General features: G+C 44.9%; 3 protein-coding genes across 21 annotated transcripts in view; 1 reads left to right on the forward strand and 2 right to left on the reverse strand.

Annotated features, from left to right (window-relative positions):
* Positions 1-268: 268 nt before the first annotated feature.
* Positions 269-3,254, reverse strand: RWDD2A (RWD domain containing 2A). 2 transcript variants are annotated; one of them, XM_009969083.3, is made up of 2 exons: positions 2,951-3,254; positions 269-1,195 (listed from the first exon to the last, which is right to left on the reverse strand). In XM_009969083.3, the coding sequence occupies exons 1-2, from the start codon at positions 3,146-3,148 to the stop codon at positions 518-520; spliced, it is 876 nt and encodes a 291-aa protein (XP_009967385.3). In that variant the 5' UTR covers positions 3,149-3,254; the 3' UTR covers positions 269-517. The 2 variants fall into 2 exon arrangements, with proteins under 2 accessions (XP_009967385.3, XP_032858646.2); XM_033002755.2 differs by having other exon boundaries at positions 269-1,271; positions 2,951-3,018.
* Positions 3,255-3,372: 118 nt separating this feature from the next.
* PGM3 (phosphoglucomutase 3) lies at positions 3,373-15,322 on the forward strand. 8 transcript variants are annotated; one of them, XM_042803649.1, is made up of 14 exons: positions 3,395-3,471; positions 4,327-4,521; positions 4,627-4,832; positions 5,461-5,645; positions 6,158-6,225; positions 6,539-6,672; positions 6,828-7,023; positions 9,477-9,634; positions 10,633-10,716; positions 11,428-11,526; positions 11,858-11,974; positions 12,687-12,809; positions 13,585-13,758; positions 14,330-15,322. In XM_042803649.1, exons 3-14 carry the CDS (start codon positions 4,629-4,631, stop codon positions 14,414-14,416), a joined length of 1,629 nt encoding a protein of 542 aa, XP_042659583.1. In that variant the 5' UTR covers positions 3,395-3,471; positions 4,327-4,521; positions 4,627-4,628; the 3' UTR covers positions 14,417-15,322. The 8 variants fall into 8 exon arrangements, with proteins under 8 accessions (XP_042659585.1, XP_042659583.1, XP_042659579.1 ...); XM_042803646.1 differs by lacking the exon at positions 3,395-3,471 and adding an exon at positions 3,542-3,627; XM_042803650.1 differs by lacking the exon at positions 3,395-3,471 and adding an exon at positions 3,819-3,932.
* Positions 15,323-15,384: 62 nt separating this feature from the next.
* DOP1A (DOP1 leucine zipper like protein A) overlaps positions 15,385-17,053 on the reverse strand; it is a 73,240-nt gene continuing 71,571 nt past the window's right edge. For all 11 annotated transcript variants that reach the window (XM_042803637.1, XM_042803636.1, XM_042803642.1 and 8 more), the window contains one exon: positions 15,385-15,913. In XM_042803637.1, coding sequence (XP_042659571.1) covers positions 15,608-15,913 — 306 coding nt within the window. In that variant the 3' untranslated portion in view covers positions 15,385-15,607. The remainder of the gene's footprint in view (positions 15,914-17,053) is intronic.

The following is a 17,053-nucleotide window of genomic DNA, read 5'->3' on the forward strand; positions in this document are numbered from 1 at the left end:
ACTTTGCATTTCATGGATTAGTTGAATGAAGTGAGAGCAGATGCTTTGTGAAACAGTAAAAGACATCGCACGCACTGACTCATGAACGTAGTGGTGAGGTTTCCTTGAGCTGGGTGTGCTTTTGTATTGGAAACCACATTTAATCTGTGACTGCAGCCACTTTGGTATCCCACAGTTGTATGTGGAAGTTAACGACAGGTCTGCACCACAACTCAGTAACACACAGCACAGTATAGGTGAGGAGACACAAGTGCGTAATTCAGGATACTACAGTGTAGGATGTTTATTACCTTGCAAGCACTTTGAGGTGTGGCTCGAAGTGACAAATGCCAATTTCAGAAAATAAGTAAATGCCCCTCAAAAATATGTGGCAATTCAGAACAGAAGCTAAGGTTAACTACTTGAGCCATTCTTCTCGTATGGAAGTTTCCCTTTTCACAGTAGCGATAAGGCACAATATTTCAATGTTAGCATCATCTCTTGCTGTCCAAAATCAGAACTTCTTACAGAGTTTCTCTTACCTGTCTGAAAGTTTGCCTTTGACACCAAATAAAATCTGAAAAATATGTCCACTCTGGTGCTGCTTCAGGAATTCTAGGAACTGGCCAAGATCCATGTGATAGTCATTCCTCAGGCCATAATCACCATGTGCCTGAAACTGCAGGTCTTCAAAAGCATGAAAGAGACGAAGATTATCGATGCTTCCCTCTGTTTCTATATTCTCCACATGCTTGCATGAAATATGTTTCCAGTTGGGATACCTAATAACACGCCAGAACTCTTCACAGTTTTCTTGGCATCCCTCCACGCAGATGACACCAGGTTTCCCTGTCAGGCAGAAGCCAGTCAGATTTAACTTCTTTGCACAATCAAAAATCTTTTTCCTGAGTTCCTGCCTATATATATGATGGCTGTAGATCCACATGCGATGCAATGTTTCTTTAACTACGACTTCTGCTGAAGTACTTCCAGAAGACAGCTGACTGTTTTTCAAATAAGGCAGGCTGTTGTCTTTCAGCCATTGCACAGCTTCATATATACGCAGTTCACCTGAAGCCAACGAGCTGATGTGAGAAGCGAGACCAGTGTTGAGCTGCAACTGTTGCTGCCTCTGCAGTGCATTTGATCTTGCAAAAAGCTCAGGAGCTACCTGAGGATACATATGAGGCAGCAGTACCTGCAATTCCACTTTTTCCTTAAAAAAAGAATACACACACACAAACGGAAAATGAATTCTGTAGCTACTGAAAGACATGCTAGTTTCTTCTTCCCTGTCAAAGGCAAATTATGAGGACATGTAAGTAAGACTGCAGCACCCTGAAGACTAGAAATATTCCGCTCTTCCTTTTGACCCCATAACATGTTCTTTTGCCTGCTCCTCTTCTTTTTTTTTGCACCCAGCTGTGACTTTCCCCACACTATCAAGGTTGCTCTCTTCTGCTGTGTACAGGCATTGTTCCGTGGCTTGAAATAAGATACACGGTTACCCCCTGGGGATATTTCTAGAGCATGTTCTCAACACATGCTCAGTGCTGCTACAGCGATAAACCACCAGTGTGTCAGAGTCAAGGAGCAAGCAGCTTTTGAGAATCTTGTCCCTGATCAAACGCACATCTCTTCAATGAACTCAGCACAATTGCTGGATCTACCCCAGGAAAACAAGGCCAACAGTTATACAAAACAGTGTATATATTGTACGTATTATATATAGAGGCATTATTATTATTATTTTAAACAAGTATTCACCCTAACAGAGGAAGCCTTCTCAGGATTATAGGGGATAAAAAGATTTATGTGCCTTTTAGGCCAGGGAAACCTCTAGATTATCTTGCCCAACCTCCTAGAAACCACAGGCTGTTGAATTTCTCTTGATTATTCCTACAATGTCTTAAAACACAAAAACACAGTTCTTTGGAAACTGAACCCTGCCTCTGATCCAAGAGCAGAAGAGGATTCATGTGTCCTCAGTGCTTAAGGCTCCTGTATACCATTAGGGGACTTCCACTGCAGTATACAATCATATGATTAATCCAGCAGAGAGATGTGAATCATGAAATGGCTAATTATTTTTCCAAGTTCCTTGACAATCTGCTGCAGAAAAAACATTCTTCCTGCACAAGCCCTCACTACACAGTTCACAAAACCTCTTTGAAGGCTGGCGAAATGATGCATTGTAGAAAGATACCTAAGCTTGTACCTAAATTTCCAAATAATCATGAGGCCACCTTGTTACTCAAATTGTTCTGTTAATTAGCTTTATTCTGAGGAAAATGGCTTCTAGGTTGAGTGTGTCTGTTCTCAATTTCCAGTCATTGCATTAATATACACTAAGATCCATGTTCTCTATGCAAGTATTTACATCACTTAGTTGTCATATGTAACCTTTTCTTCAATTGGATAAACCATTGGAACTCCTTATACTCTAAGTTTTGTTTCCCTGTTCATAGGCTGGTTCTGTTTCAGTGTTTGTGTGACTCGCAAGAGTGTTCTGCCATTTGGGGCTATTTTTACATTGCTGTATTCAAATACAGATCAACGAATGTTAGTACATGTGGCAAGGGGTAGGAGAGAGAAGAGGGCAGTTTTGCTAGAATGATGTAAAGTCCAACATATGTATTTCCATGCAGGGAGCACTGCCTTTGTAACACACAACTCTGTAAACCAGTAAAGTAAGAACCCTCATATAAGCACAACTCTAAGCTCTTGTGAATGCTGTGTGTGCCGCTGACGTCAGGTGTCTATTCCTATCTGCAATTCTACTAGCCTTTCTTGCCCAAAGAAAAGCTCAAATAAATATTAAAAACCAAGACGTTTTTGCTACTCTTGACTTTTGAAACAGCAAACAGAAATTGGGTGGGGTTTTCCCCTTTTTTTCAGGGCAGTGTTCAAGCGTGTGCACAAGGAGTAAAGAAGACAACACCCATTAAGATATATATGTGGAAGTTCTCACCTTTGCCTCCCCTACATCAATAGCGATGGAATATTCGAGCTGCGGGGGCAGCGCTCCATCAGCGTTTCTCAGGTAGCGCCGCACGCTGGGCACAGCGCCCTCATCCAGATTGATTTCACCCTTTTTGGGAAACATCGAAAGGAGCATCTCCACTTCCAGCAGCTGGAGCTCCAGGCATTCTTTCACCGCGGCAGCCATTGCACCGCCCTCCACACACGCCCGGAGCGAGTCAAACCCCGGAGCTGAACACCCTGTGAAGCTTAGCACCACCAGCCGGCCTCCGCCAGGAAACCTCGATTTTTTATTTTTTTTTTTTTTTTTTAAGGGCAGAGGTCTGATTAAATACGTTTGGGTACAAACGCTGAGCCGTCAGTCGCCCACAGCCGCGCGCCGCAACCAAGCCGGAAGAGGGGAGGCGGCGCGGCACCGCGCATGCGCGCCGGCAGCCGCGGCAGGGCCGCCTGCCTTTTCCAGCGCTCATCTCCCCGCTCCGTTTCAAATCCTCACGGATTTAACAAGGCGTGAGTCAGAGCCTGAAGGCTCCCGCCTGAGCTGAGCTCAGCTTCCCTCAGCGCAGCCTCTCCCGAAAGCCTTGGCCGGGAAACCCAGTGCGGGGGAGAGCCCTTGGGAGGGGCGGGCGGCGCTGAGGGGAAGGAATGAAATGGCGGCGGGCCGAGGTAGGGCGGGTACCCCCACAGAGGCGGGCGCGAAAGAGGGCGAAGAGGGGAAACGCCACGTTTACTTGTCCGTGGGTTGGCAACAGGGAAGCCCGTCCGCGGCGTCAGTACAGTCGTGCCGCCGCAAGAGAGCGCCGATTCGCGCTTGTTCCTGACGTACGGGTGCGATGACGAGAAAGGGGGCGTGGCCCCCGCGCGCCGCGTGGCGGCGGGGTGCCCGCCCACCGCGTGCCCGTTGGGCGAGCGCGGCTTGGGGGCGCCCGGCCCGCCCCGCGAGAGCGGTGGCGGGCGGGCGGGTCGGTCCGGTGGGTGCTCCGGTCGCTGCTCCGGTCGCTGCTCCGGTCGCTGCTCCGGTCGCTGCTCCGGTCGCTGGCGGGTGGGCCCGGGTGGGCCGCGACGTCTTCGGCCGTGCAGGGAGGTGGCGGCTGGAGCCGCTGAGGGGGAAGGGGAAAGGCGGGGGGGGGGGGGGGGGGTGTGTCGTGTGTCCGGCTGGCCCGCCCCGGCGGTGCGGTGAGTCCGTGGGGAGCAGCTTCGCGGAGCCGTGGGCTGAGCAAAACGCCCAGGCGCCGCTGCTGGGGTGCTTCCCTGGGGCTGCGAGGGCTTGAAGAGGGAGGACGGGCTGCTTCCTAACGCAGGAGTTAATATATGGAGACGTGGCTGGCGTTGGAAAGGGCTAGCCCATTGCCATAACTTTGTTAGGATCCCTGGATCCGGCCGGTTGAGAATTGTGGCTCTCCTCACCTAAATCACATCATCCCTTCGTCACCTGGTGAAGTCTGGTCGAGTTCTGTTCATCTAGTGCTGTACTGGGAATGTCGAGGCTCCTTGATGGATTGCTCTGGTAGCCGTCCCCCCTCCCAGTCCCACCAAGGGATTTGATGAGAACGGTTTAAGGTATCCATGGGCTTCAAAATTAAACAAATTAATGCTGAATTATATTACAATGAACCTAATTATAATGACTTCTCTAACGTGCATCTGTGTTACTTCCTTCTCTAGAAATGGATCCTGAAGCCCTTAGAAAATACTCAGCGTTACATCCTAAACCTGCTGGACTTATTCTCCAGTATGGCACCGCTGGATTTCGCACCAAGGCCGAACAGCTTGATCACATCATGTTCCGCATGGGCTTGCTGGCAGTTCTCAGGTCCAGAGCCGTGGTATCTACCATTGGCGTCATGGTTACAGCATCTCACAATCCTGAAGTAAGAATAACCTTTTCTTTAAAATGAAAGTAGACATGATCAATCTGGTGGAATCAAAGCTTTTCATGGTATCGACAGACCACATCCTGAAGGCACTTGGACCTGCTCAGAGCATATGTTTAGCCTGCTCCCTGTAAATATGATCTCTGGCATGCTTGAAGTTGCTTTTCCCTGTACACACAAGAGTCACTTTCTCTCGTGGGGAAATGCTGTAATGTAGGAAATTTATCATGTTGGCAAGCTAGGAGTATCCTTCAGAAGAGATGAACCTTTGAGCAAAATCTGCAAGTTTAAAAAATAGAGATGCAGCAATTAAAAATCCAGCATTTAGACTTATGCTACTGTGGAGCATTCCAGATTATTAGAATGTCCCTTTATGTCATTTTAATGTCAAATGAATTTCATACCAAAATTATAAGGAGGGGATAAGTTGGTTACTTAATATGCTGGTTATGTTACTTTTTGGGGCTTGGTGGTGGTTTCAACAAACAGCTAAGCAATTGCTTCCCAGAAACACTCCACATTTAAAGCAGCGGTGTGATTGGACCATGTATCAGCTGTCTTCAAAGAGATTTTATTAAGTTTCCCACTTTCAGGCTTACTATTTTTTGGTCTTTTTTCTTCTAAGGAAGATAATGGCGTAAAGCTGGTTGACCCTCTTGGAGAAATGCTTCACCCTTCCTGGGAAGAGTATGCTACACAACTAGCAAATGCAGAGGAACAAGACTTACCGAGAATAATAACTGAGATCTGCCAAAAAGCAGCAGTGAACCAGCACAAAGATGCTTCGGTTTTTATTGGTAGAGACACCAGGTAATTACAAAATGCATGGATATATGCTGCTTTTATGGAAGTGCCAACATTTTGTTCATGGGTGCTTTTGGACGTCTAGCCCTCCTCAGCCAGATTATGCTTTTATTTTTTGTGCCTCGTTTTCTACCTGTTAATTTATGATTATAGCAATAAGCAATAGTTTTCCAATGCTGTTCCTGTATTAGCTTCCCTGATAGTTATGAGACCCTCCTAGCACTGTTTCTGAACAGGATGCTTTACTGTGGGTTTGGTTTGGGTTTTTTTTTTGTGGGTACTGTGTAATGTCCATGTGTGCTTGGCTGTTTACTTGTCTTTGCAATTCTCTGGGGTGGTGGCTTTCAAATTTCTTTATTGGGAGGTGACTACAATAGAAAAAGGTATGGATTTCTTTATATTGAATCTAAGTCTACTGGCAGGAAGATTGTAGAGTCTTCTTCCACATGTGCTTCCTTCCCAGGTCCATACATATATGTCTACTGCAAAGGTAATCAGTTGTATCTGTTGTTTTCCAGGCCAAGCAGCAAGAAACTTTCACAGTCAGTAATAGACGGTATCTCCGTTCTAGGTGGTCAGTACCACGGTATGTTAAACTTTTGCAATTCTAGTCTGATTTCAAGTTTTTAGGTAAAAGTGATTCTGTTATGTAGACCTAAAACAGTAGCCCAGACACAGTTTCCATTTTTGCTTATAACAATCTTCTTTCAGGGCAGTTGTATGGCTTTAATGCAAGGTGGGGGGTTTCGTCTTTTCATAACAAAACTTGAAAAATTTCATATGGGTTTCCAGCACTGCATTTGCCTGTTTATTGTAGAATAGCAACTACTGTGCCACTTCTAAGGAGGGATTAATTTAGTATTCTATTTCTGAATATTGTGCCTTTTGTTTTATGCCAGATTATGGTCTGCTGACAACACCACAGCTACATTACATGGTCTGCTGTCAAAATACCCAAGGGCAGTATGGGAAAGCAACGCTTGAAGGTTATTATGAAAAACTATCCAAAGCTTTTTCGGAACTGATAAAACAGGTGAATACTGGGTGTTGTCTTCTTCATGCAAATGTACAAAATGAGTATCTTCAGATTCAAACAGGCTAACAATCAGAAGTTTTGAATTCAGCATGCCTCTAGATGTGGTTTCACTAGGGTATGAGTTCACTTTGCCCTTTCTTCCTTGTGCTAAGTCTCCCAGCTCCGGAGAGAGTCAGAGGCACCTGAAGATTGACTGTGCCAATGGAATTGGAGCCCTGAAACTATCAGAAATGGAGCCCTACTTACCAGAGGAGGTGCTAATTCACCTATATAATGATGGAACCAAGGAGAAACTCAATCACTTATGTGGTGCAGATTTTGTGAAAGTTCACCAGAAACCCCCTAGAGGTATGTAGTCAGTAATTTGATATCCTTTTTCCTTCTCTCCAGATCTGAAAGTGCAGGGTCTATCAATGGTGTATCACCTTTGGATAAGATGAGCTCCCTGTCTCTTATTAAATGACTTAATGAACGGTTCTGCTTGAGCAATGGAAAGGGAGAGTTGTATGGCTGGTACATGCATAGTTTACGTTAGTCTAAATTATTTGGAGGAGTACAGTATGTCCCTGACTGTTTGAAATATGTTTGACAATCTGGTCTGAATGTTAAGCTGGCTGAGTTCAAAGATCAGACAGGACTGGCTTGCTGTTATTTACTTTACTTCCTTTGTGTTATCAAGAAACATTTATATTGTGGGCTGGGGTTGTAGACACTTTTCCAGGTTCCTGAGGAAGAGCTGGGATAATTAACAACTTGGTGCCAGCAGACTGACTGGCTGATAAACCAGTGAGGGAAATTATTTCAAGCAGTTTCCTGCAAAGTGCATAAAAGAAAATCCCTGGACTGGGGGATCAGGCTAGTTTGGATATTAGGTTATTTGAGGCTAAACTGGGTTCTCCATTTGACAACTGCACCCTCACTGCAACTGCTAACTAAATTTGAACACCAAGGCATGTTGTTGCCATGCTGCCTGCATGCTGGAGAAATGTAGAAAGGGGAGGAGCACAGCAGCAGTCCCTGCTGAGGATGGAGGCTTGTGTGTCATATCTGGATCCCAGCTTTAACTGTGACTGAGGGGAGACTCCTTGCTCACTTCCATGCAGGGGATATGCTCTGAAAATAAAATGCGATTTCCTAATAATTCACGGAACTAAATGATCAGATTTCTCGGGAGTGTTAAGCAGTAACAGCTTCCTGTTTAAAGTCATAGGGAGTCTCAACCTGTTAAATGTTGCAGTTGCCATTACCTCATGCTTTAGCTTGAGGACCTCAATGGCAGTGTGATATATTGTCCTGTATCAGTGTGGGCATGCAGGAGAAGAAACAGGCAAGTTTTGGGGTACAGTTTCCTGTGCTCTGAAGGATGAGGTGTTCAGCAGTGTGGGCCAGTTTTCCTGTCTGCTTGTGTATTAAAATGTTTTTTTCCAAGAAGGGGTTACAGGATTCAGTGTGTCCTTTGGAGCTCCCTGCTGAGTTCCTGACAGGCTCTGAAATCAGCCTAGGGAATGGCCAGCTGCAGTTTCTGCGAAATGTACTCTGAGGTTAATGTGGCCAGCATCTTAAAGAAAGGCAAGATGTACCTTAATAATAGAGCAGTTCATTTTTGTGTGGCATTGCTGTGTCAGGTGGTGACTGCTTCCTAGCTATTTCTCTATGGGCATTAAGCCTGGAAAGTTTCTGAGACAGGTACTTCTTATGTATTATGTACATTGCTGTATCAATTGAGTATCAAGGGAACTAAACACAAGCCAGCAGATCTACTTGTATGGTTTTTGTACAGCTCTGAGAAGTCTTGGTGATGGTTGCTTTGGTGTGGGGTTGTTTTTCAATGATAGGATTTACGTGCCACCTCCTGTTGCAATTGTGCTTCAGTGATGGCTTTGCTGGCACGGGGGTGCACGCTTGTCTCACGTTGGGAAAGCGTGTCTCCTGTGCAAAAGGAAGCAAAGAGGAGGTGCAGATCAGTCAGATGGGAATGGGATAAAATTAAACAGGCCTGAAATATTTCCTGAAACAAAAGCATTTTTGATGCAAGGGAAAAATAGTTAATTCCCATGTGTCTTAGAGGGTGAAGTAGGTAGTAGTGTAACACCAAGAGTGTGCGGTGGACCTGCCACGTGCCAGGACATGCAGGTGACAGGGCCCTGGAGCCCTCCTCTGCCCCAGCGTGGTTTGCCTCCATGCCCAAGGGCACGCAGCGTGCCGTGGCCCTGCTCTGAGGAGTGGTAAGGGAGGGCTGGGCAAGCACCCCGTGCCCAACCGAGGTCAGCTTCGGGCTCCTGGGTGGGTGTGGGGCAGGCCCCCCCCGTTCTGCAAACACTGGCTCGCTCTGCTGCGTGGCGGGGGAGGGCGATTCGCCTCGGCCTGCGGGTGGCTCTGCGCTGACCAGGGACGTGAGAAAGGGGGTGAGTGTTCTGCTGCTGCAAGGTTTTTAACCTTGTGCCATAACTGACATCCAGCGCTTATTTCCCAAATTTAGAGATGTGACTACACGCAGTAGTTCTGGGACTGATTTTTGTATACATCTGGGGAGAAGGTGTAGCATAACAAGTGCTTAGAGAACCTGCATTTCTGATATTAGTATTTATCGTTTTGGTCTGAATATGCACTTTTCAGTTGCCATTTAAGACAGCTTCCCTGTTGCAAGTCTCTCAGTGAAAGCAATGCCTGTTTCAGAGCAGTAGTTTTGTGTGTGTGACTGCACAGAGCTAACTTCCACGTGAAATCCATACTGGGACTAATTTAAACATTTTGTATCTTTTTCTACCTCTAACTTGCACTCGTAACTCTGTGTGCACTAGGGCTAGACATGGAGCCCAATGAGAGATGCTGCTCCTTTGATGGTGATGCAGATAGAATTGTTTATTACTACAAGGATGCAACTGGACGTTTTCACCTAATCGATGGAGATAAAATTGCAACTTTAATTAGTATATTCCTTAAAGAACTTCTTGCCAAGGTAATTCTAATGTACAAAATGAATGCTGACACTTTAATTTATAATGTGTAAAATAGTCTATGGAAGCTGTGTTAGCTTGTATGTATGTGGTCTCTCCACATCTACCTAAAGTGAGCTCAGTTTAAAAAGAAATCAGTCCTGTACCTCACTGATTATGGCCAAAATGTTGTTTTTACAAGGGTATGACTTCCACACTCCAAATAAAAATCTGAGCACTGATACTTTAAGCTGTAACCTTCTCTTAGTGGGTGAGAAGTTTTCCAGTTTTGGTATACAAAGTATTGATATTCCATTGTCTTTGTTTTGGCATCTTACAATAACTTTTCATTAATTTGGGGTTCAGTCCTTCCCTCAGCATTTCTGTAAAGCTTTATGAAGGTTGGGAATTCCATCTGCATGCGAACTTGGTTGTGGCAGTCAAGGGGTTTGTACGTTATCATTCCAAAGCCGCTATCTGCTGCAGAGCATCCTCTCCCTACATGGGACAGAGAGAAAAAGATTTTCCTTTTCAGAAGTCCTCTTAGACTTGGTGTCTGTGATACCAAACCTGGACAAGGTATCCTGGTTTTGTTTTCTTAGAGACCAGCTCATTTCTTACACTGTGGCAGAGAAGCTGGCCAGTGAGGAGAACTTGTGCTTGCCACCAGCCTTTGCTTGGCTCGCACTGGGAGCTTTGACTGTGCTGTTTGTGTGTATGGCCTCATGTAATGCCATGTGTCTGGCCAGTGCACTGAGCTTGCTGAATCTGAGAAGGGGGTTTGGAAAGCCTAAGCTCAGAGAGCTGCTTCAAGGCAGCCACAAAAAAACACGATCTGCCAAATCTTGAACAGAATTTGCGTTTTCTTAAACGGAGAGAAGTTCTCTGTGAGCTGGTGCCTTTCCCTGATGCCCAGGAGTTTTAAGTGTCTGTAGGAGAACATATTACCCTTCCATGTACCCTACTCCTCTGGCTATGTGCCTGTTGGACAGTAAAGCACTTTGCTGCTTGGTTTGCTCAGGTGGGACAGACCTTAAGGATGGCAGTGGTACAAACAGCATATGCCAATGGGAGTTCAACGCGCTACCTTGAGGAAACACTGAAGGTATTCTCCATTTTTTTTCCTGGGAGTTTTCTGCAAATGTTGTTTACTGCAAATTTGTTTACTTTTGAAATAAATGCTACTGTAATACGATTGCTAGGAAAATTTAAACTGGGCTAAAATAAATGATTCTTTCAAGCTGCAATAGTGACTAAATTTGTTGTGGTAAAGAAGATGCAAGGGAGCAAGGCCGAAAAAGTTCTGGTCAGCTTTTACTAGTTTAAAAAAAAAGTTTGGCAAAAGCTAAACAAAATCCCTTGTTACTTCTGGAACAAGTTGAGGACTCTATGGCTTTGCAACAAAGTGCATTGGTAAAGCCTCCTTGATACTTTGATGCTGATGGTTTAATTTTCTGCAACAGGCTCCAGGTGTTCACTGCAGAAATTGAGCTAAGGTATTTCAGTTTGGATAGAAATCTGGTACGTTCCCTGAAGCTATAAACATGAGTTGGGGGTTTCTATTGGTTTGTGGGTTTGTTTGTTTATTTATTTTCTTTTTAAACCAGCCTTTCTTTCCATTTAAATGAATGAAACCTTTTAAATGGGGTCTGCAGAAATAGTGGCTAATTTTAGTTCTGGGGAGGCAGTAGTTGTGAAACACAGGTTAGTGTGTAACAGTCTACTTGGGTTGGTGCTCGGCTCCTGGCACTTCACCCGCTCTGCTGAGGGGTGTCCATACCACTGTTTACATTCGCTGCATATCCTTGGGCTGCAGGTACCTGTGCACTGCGTCAAAACAGGAGTGAAACACTTGCATCACAAGGCCAAGGAGTTTGATGTTGGTGTTTATTTTGAAGCAAACGGACATGGTACAGTAAGTATGAGCATGTAATGCATAAGGTCAGCCAATATGTACAAAATTTTAGTTGAATTAGCTGGGTAAGGAAGACTTTCCACTCTCTACTTGCATTTATAAACAAGAATTTTCTCTCCTTATTTGAGAACATACTTGTTTCCCCCATCTGTCTTTATCATAGCATTGCCACCAACTCCTCTGTGTTTTGTGTGGGGATGGGAATTCACGGTGGCAAACATTAATGATGGTTATTTGGGCTTAAATGGTAAAAGTTTCTCCTTATTGCTGCATGTATCCTAGTTTGTGATGAGGGCTGATCTTGACAGGCTCTCATCTTTTTTTATTCTAGGTATTATTCAGTAAAGCTGCTGAAACTAGAATAAGACAGCTGGCAAAAGAGGAGAAAGATGATGAAAAAAGGAAAGCAGCAAAGATGCTTGAAAACACGATTGACCTGGTTAATCAGGTAAAAACCAAGAGAAACAAATCACCATGTTGACAGTCACGGTGCTAACCCTGCTTGTGGGTGCCTGTCAGGTTCCTGCCAGGGACTGCTGGAGCAGGAACTAGGGTGCCGTGGTAGAAGGGGCCAAGAAGAAAAGGGCAGGAGCTGTCTTCTTTAGAAAGATGTAATATTTTCACATGAGTGGATACAGAATGCTTTTATCTAGTGCAGTCTTCTGGCTTCAGGACCCAAAGATGGAGTGGGCTAGCATGTGAACCTAGGGCTAGGGTGGCGCTTGCTCATGATTCAACAGCAAGTAATATTTCATCTGCTGGTTTTCACTGACTTATGCAGTATGGGAGGGTGGGGGTGTCTCAGCACAGATGTTATTCAGCTGGGGTGGTGCCTAATCATACCTCACAGGCCAGCTTTAACCATTCTGACCCCAGAACAAAGCTGAGGGGCCAGTCTTCCTTAGGAGAGGTGGGGCCCAGCACTTGCCCTCGGCAGAGCTGTAGGAGCAGGCTGCTGGTCTCCTTACCACAGGGTCGGCATGGTAAGGAGGAGAACACAAAACACCACCCCCAAACCAACCAGCCGCTCAGCTACCCCGACTGAGACAAGTCAGCCTGGCTGCGTTGTCGCTCTCTTCAGCTGGAAGGTTACTGATGAAATTATGCCTTTGTTTCTTTGCTGTTGACTGCTCCAGTGTTTCTTCCCTTCCTGTTAACAGACGGTTGGTGACGCTGTCTCAGACATGCTGGTTATTGAAGCAATCCTGGCTTTGAAAGGTCTGAGCGTGCAACAGTGGGATGCCATCTACACCGACCTCCCCAATCGGCTGCTCAAAGTCCAGGTGAGTTGCACACCATGCAGGCTCTTGGGGCGCTGCTGTGAGCATCTCTTGCCTGCATATATATTTAGATAAGCTTTATTTTAAAGCTGAAAAAGCCCAGTAAAGGGCAGAAGTAGGTCAAACAAGCCCAGAAACAACCCAGAGGAAGGACCAGAATTTCAGTTGGACTAAAATAACTTCTAGAAATGATGAAGTAATAGCTAGCTGTGTTAAGTGGAAAAACCTGACCAAAACTGTTCAAATTTTAACTTAAAATTTCTTTCTTAACTTTCAAATTAGAAAAATCCCATTTTTCTAAGGCTCCTGCCTGCTGGGCAGCTGGATAGGTCCTGCTGTGCTGTTTTGTGTAACTTGAATATTCAAGCCCTTATTTCTTTATCTTCTCCAATATTCAGAGAGCTTGAGCAGAACAGGATCCCACATGGTAGCATGTTAGACACAGTAATGGAGCTTTGGAATCTGAATTAACCAGAGGATAGAGCTGAAGCTTCCTCATCTACTGGGAGAAGCAGCAGCTTCAGTTCAGAGGCTGACCCTTTTTTCAAACCAAGTGGCCAAGCCCTGTCAAGACTCAGTTAATGGATGCTGGGCAGTAGCTGAGTAGGGATCCTAAGGATCCCAAAGTGTTTAACCAGGGAACTCCCAACGTGAGCTCTTCTTCAGGCAGGGCAACATGGCAAAACCTGAAGTTCTGTCTTACCTGTGACCTTTTTTCATTCTGCTCTCATCATGCCCTTCCAGCACATAAATAAATTGGCTGTTTCTGATGCTGCAGGTTGCAGACAGGCGAGTTATTGACACGACGGATGCAGAAAGGTGTGCAGTTACACCTCCAGGACTACAGGAGAAAATTGATGCGCTTGTAAAGAAGTACAAATTGTCACGATCATTTGTCCGCCCGTCAGGAACAGAAGATGTTGTTAGAATATACGCTGAAGCAGACACACAGGTCAGAGCGTTAACAAGTTGTACATGAAGTGGATTTGTTAATATTAAACAATCTTCTGCCTAGCATTGGGTGATGGAGGGAGAAGTATATTTACGTACTTTTTATGTAATCAGGTGCTAAATTTGGAAAAAAACCTTAGTATTTATGAAAGTGATGTTTAATGTTTTCAATGTTTAAAATTAAGTTAAATGTTTATAAAGATAGATTTGACACTAGAAGATTTTGAAAAGAAAATCAGCTTTCTGAGAACTCAGGGTTAAGAAAAAAATTACCAAAGCAGTCCCTAATGGCATGATTTCATAAGAGGCAAAATAAAAAAAAAACATGTGCGAACTTTAGTCCACATCCAAACTTAAAGCTGACAGCAAAAGTGCTGGTTCTGCTCTTCCCCCTTCACGTGCTCCTGCCTGCTTCTTCCTGCCAGCACCACCCCCAGTGGCAGAGGGAGCCTCAGGGTGACAGAGCAATAGAGGGAACACAGCATTTGCAGGAAAACGCTTGCCTTATCACATATTTGCTCTGACCTTCTGAAGCTGACACAAGTGTCACTAACTTTTAAAACATTCCACAGGAGAACGCAGATGCCCTCGCCCATGAAGTAAGCCTGGCTGTTTACCACCTTGCTGGTGGAAAAGGAGCACCACCCCAGCCTCTATAAGGAATGATACAACTGCAGTTAAAAGTTTGTAACTTGACTTATATTTTAATATTACCTTGTTTACCATTTGCTAGCGTGGACATACCCAAACTCCTGAGAGGAACCAAGACTAACCAGAACCGAGCAGATTATTGTTCTGCTTATTCTTTACCTCTTGTAGCAACTTACCTCTTAATGAGATGTTCTTGCTGCTGAATGTTCCCTCCTCCCCCTGCCCCCCCCCAAGGTTGTCAAACTTCTGAAGCTGAAGTGACTTAGAGGCAACTGACTTCTTGACAGTCGGTAGCCTGGTCACAGCCAGAAGGAATTTTGCCCCTGCCCCCCCAGCTTACTGTCACCTTGTACCTGAAGTCTGACTCCCCCAGCCTCAGTACACTCCCAGTAACTGCAGCACAGCACAGTGCCGCGGAAACATCCTCCCCACCGCTTCCCCCAGCAACCCCCGTGGCTGTGGGCAAACAGGATAAGGCAGGGGCTGGCACAGGTCCCCAAATTCAGGTCACCACAGTTCACAGGGGAAACAAAATACTGAAAAAGAGCATTTGCAAATACTAATGTATTATTGCAATACTATCTTCATTAGATACTTACATGAAATTGAAGTATTGCTTAGAAACTAATTAGCAGTAATAATATTTATAATCACTTTTAAGAGGGAAGGGACAGAGACAAGTTTGTTTTCTGTGGCCCTTTCTACCCCCCAGCAGTGTGAAGGGGCAGGGCCTAGGGGATGAAATGTTTTAAATACACAAGTGTCCTCTTCCACATTTTTCAGTTCAGGGTATCTGTCTCTGACAAATGTATTTTTCATTATAATCCTGTATTAACTCCTGGCATAAGGGCATTTTCCAGATTGCTAAATCCAATGGATAAAAGACAAAATAAACTGGAAACAAATTGAAAAAATGTGCACCTTGTATTTTTTAGGATTTTTTTTTTAAAGACAGAACTCAAGACAACAAAACATGTACTGTAAATAGTAGGCACCATAATCAATATGAGCCACCAATATTTAAACTTGATTCAGGCCACATCCAGAACTTTTCTCTTATTTACAAATATTTAACTTAAATACAACATTAAGTATTTCATTACATACAAAGTAAGAAAAGAAAACTATACAACTGGTAAAGATACAGTATTTCATTTAAATAGATACACTACATATAAGCGGAGTAGTACCAGTTTGGTTCATGTTTTTATGACACCTTCAAGAAAATCCTTCTCAACCATTTCTTCTATCTTTTGTCTTGCTTTGCTGGAGAAGGTCTTGAGGTTCTCCATTTTTATGTCCTTACTTGGAAAACAGTTGGGGTAAAGGACAGGGCTCCCTGAGTGTCCAATGCATCTGCTTGTGACTTTGCTGTTAAAAACTTGGCTGAGTACATTGAAGAAAGGTAAAAGCTGCTCAATGCTGCGAACAGTGTAGATGGTTAAAAGCAAGTGACCTGGTTCCCAACTTAGTGTTTTCCCTGAGCTGTCCTCCTCTGGGTTTTTCTGTAAATATAGAGAAATGGGAAATAATACAGGACAAAACAGAAGAAGCACAGGTAAAAATAAAATACTAATACCGAATAAAGCATTTTTCTATATTTCAAAAATATTTGTCCTATCACCAAAACACACATATGCTGAAGTGCAGCTTTCCAAGCAGACCCCCTGCTCCTCCCCACACCTTGAAGCAGCGGTGGTTGGGGATGTGACACTAAGGGGAAAGCTGGGGTGGGCGTTGGAGTCCCCCCCTCAGCGCAGGGCTGCCCCGAAGCAAGGCAGCCCCCGGCCCGTGTAAACCACCCGAGCTGGCACCAGCCCAGGGTGCAGCCCCTTGGGTAAGCCACCTGCTACTGCAGCTGCTTTCCCCGAGCAGGCTGGTCTCCCCTAACCCTCATGCTTCACCCTACAGCCAGCATTAGGGACAATAAACCCCCGAGGAAGTTAAAATAGAAACAAAGCATTTTCACTTTGAAGGTCTAGTTCAGAATTTTCAGGAAGAGCAAAAGCGGTGCTGGTTTCAGTATCGGAAATAACACACACGGAGGCTCTGAGCAAGCACTTGAAGGTGTCCTCAAAAGGAAAACAGCTCAGTTACTCAGTGAGCCTTCTTGGAAGACCTCGGTTATGCACCTTCCATTTCATGGGGGGAATTTCAAGGGAGAGAATTTCAGGAACCCCACCAGCAAAGGCAACAGTCACACACCAGATGCTCACGGGCAGTGTCAGGGCACTGCTGTAACCCTGTTTCAGGTTGCCTTAAAAATTTGTGTACCAAAATACCCGAGCACTAACATCCAGCTGCTTACATGGTACTCTCCACTCATTTCCTTTTCTTTCTTTGAGTCAAAAAGAGATGTTCAAATCTAGACAATAAGATACTATCACCACCAGAAGCACCTTGTTTCGACTGTTACTGACAAACCCTCTTCTACGGTGAAGCAGAGTTCCAGCAAGACTGGTTTTTATTCTGTAGGGAAAGTGAAAAGCAGCACAAAGGCCACATCAAGGAGAGTCACCTCCTGATCCGCCCCTGACCAGCACCTCCCTCCCGCTGCCCTGGCAGTGCCTCTGCCGAGGCAGGGGTTCCAGACCCCTCCAGGTGGCACAACTCCTGAGAAGCAGGCTTTGTAACACAAGAAGAAT

Source organism: Tyto alba, unplaced genomic scaffold (genome assembly GCF_018691265.1).
Source record: "Tyto alba isolate M040663 unplaced genomic scaffold, T.alba_DEE_v4.0 Super-Scaffold_40, whole genome shotgun sequence".
Lineage (NCBI taxonomy): Eukaryota > Metazoa > Chordata > Aves > Strigiformes > Tytonidae > Tyto > Tyto alba.

Excerpts from the sequence above, each read along its gene's own strand:
- RWDD2A (XM_009969083.3), bottom strand. The coding sequence starts at position 3,148 with ATGGCTGCCGCGGTGAAAGAATGCCTGGAGCTCCAGCTGCTGGAAGTG. Across the intron at positions 1,196-2,950 it reads TTGATGTAGGGGAGGCAAAG|GAAAAAGTGGAATTGCAGGT; the intron begins GTGAGAACTTCC and ends TCTTTTTTTAAG.
- PGM3 (XM_042803645.1), top strand. Across the intron at positions 6,226-6,538 it reads TCTAGGTGGTCAGTACCACG|ATTATGGTCTGCTGACAACA; the intron begins GTATGTTAAACT and ends GTTTTATGCCAG. Across the intron at positions 11,527-11,857 it reads AAGCAAACGGACATGGTACA|GTATTATTCAGTAAAGCTGC; the intron begins GTAAGTATGAGC and ends TTTTTATTCTAG.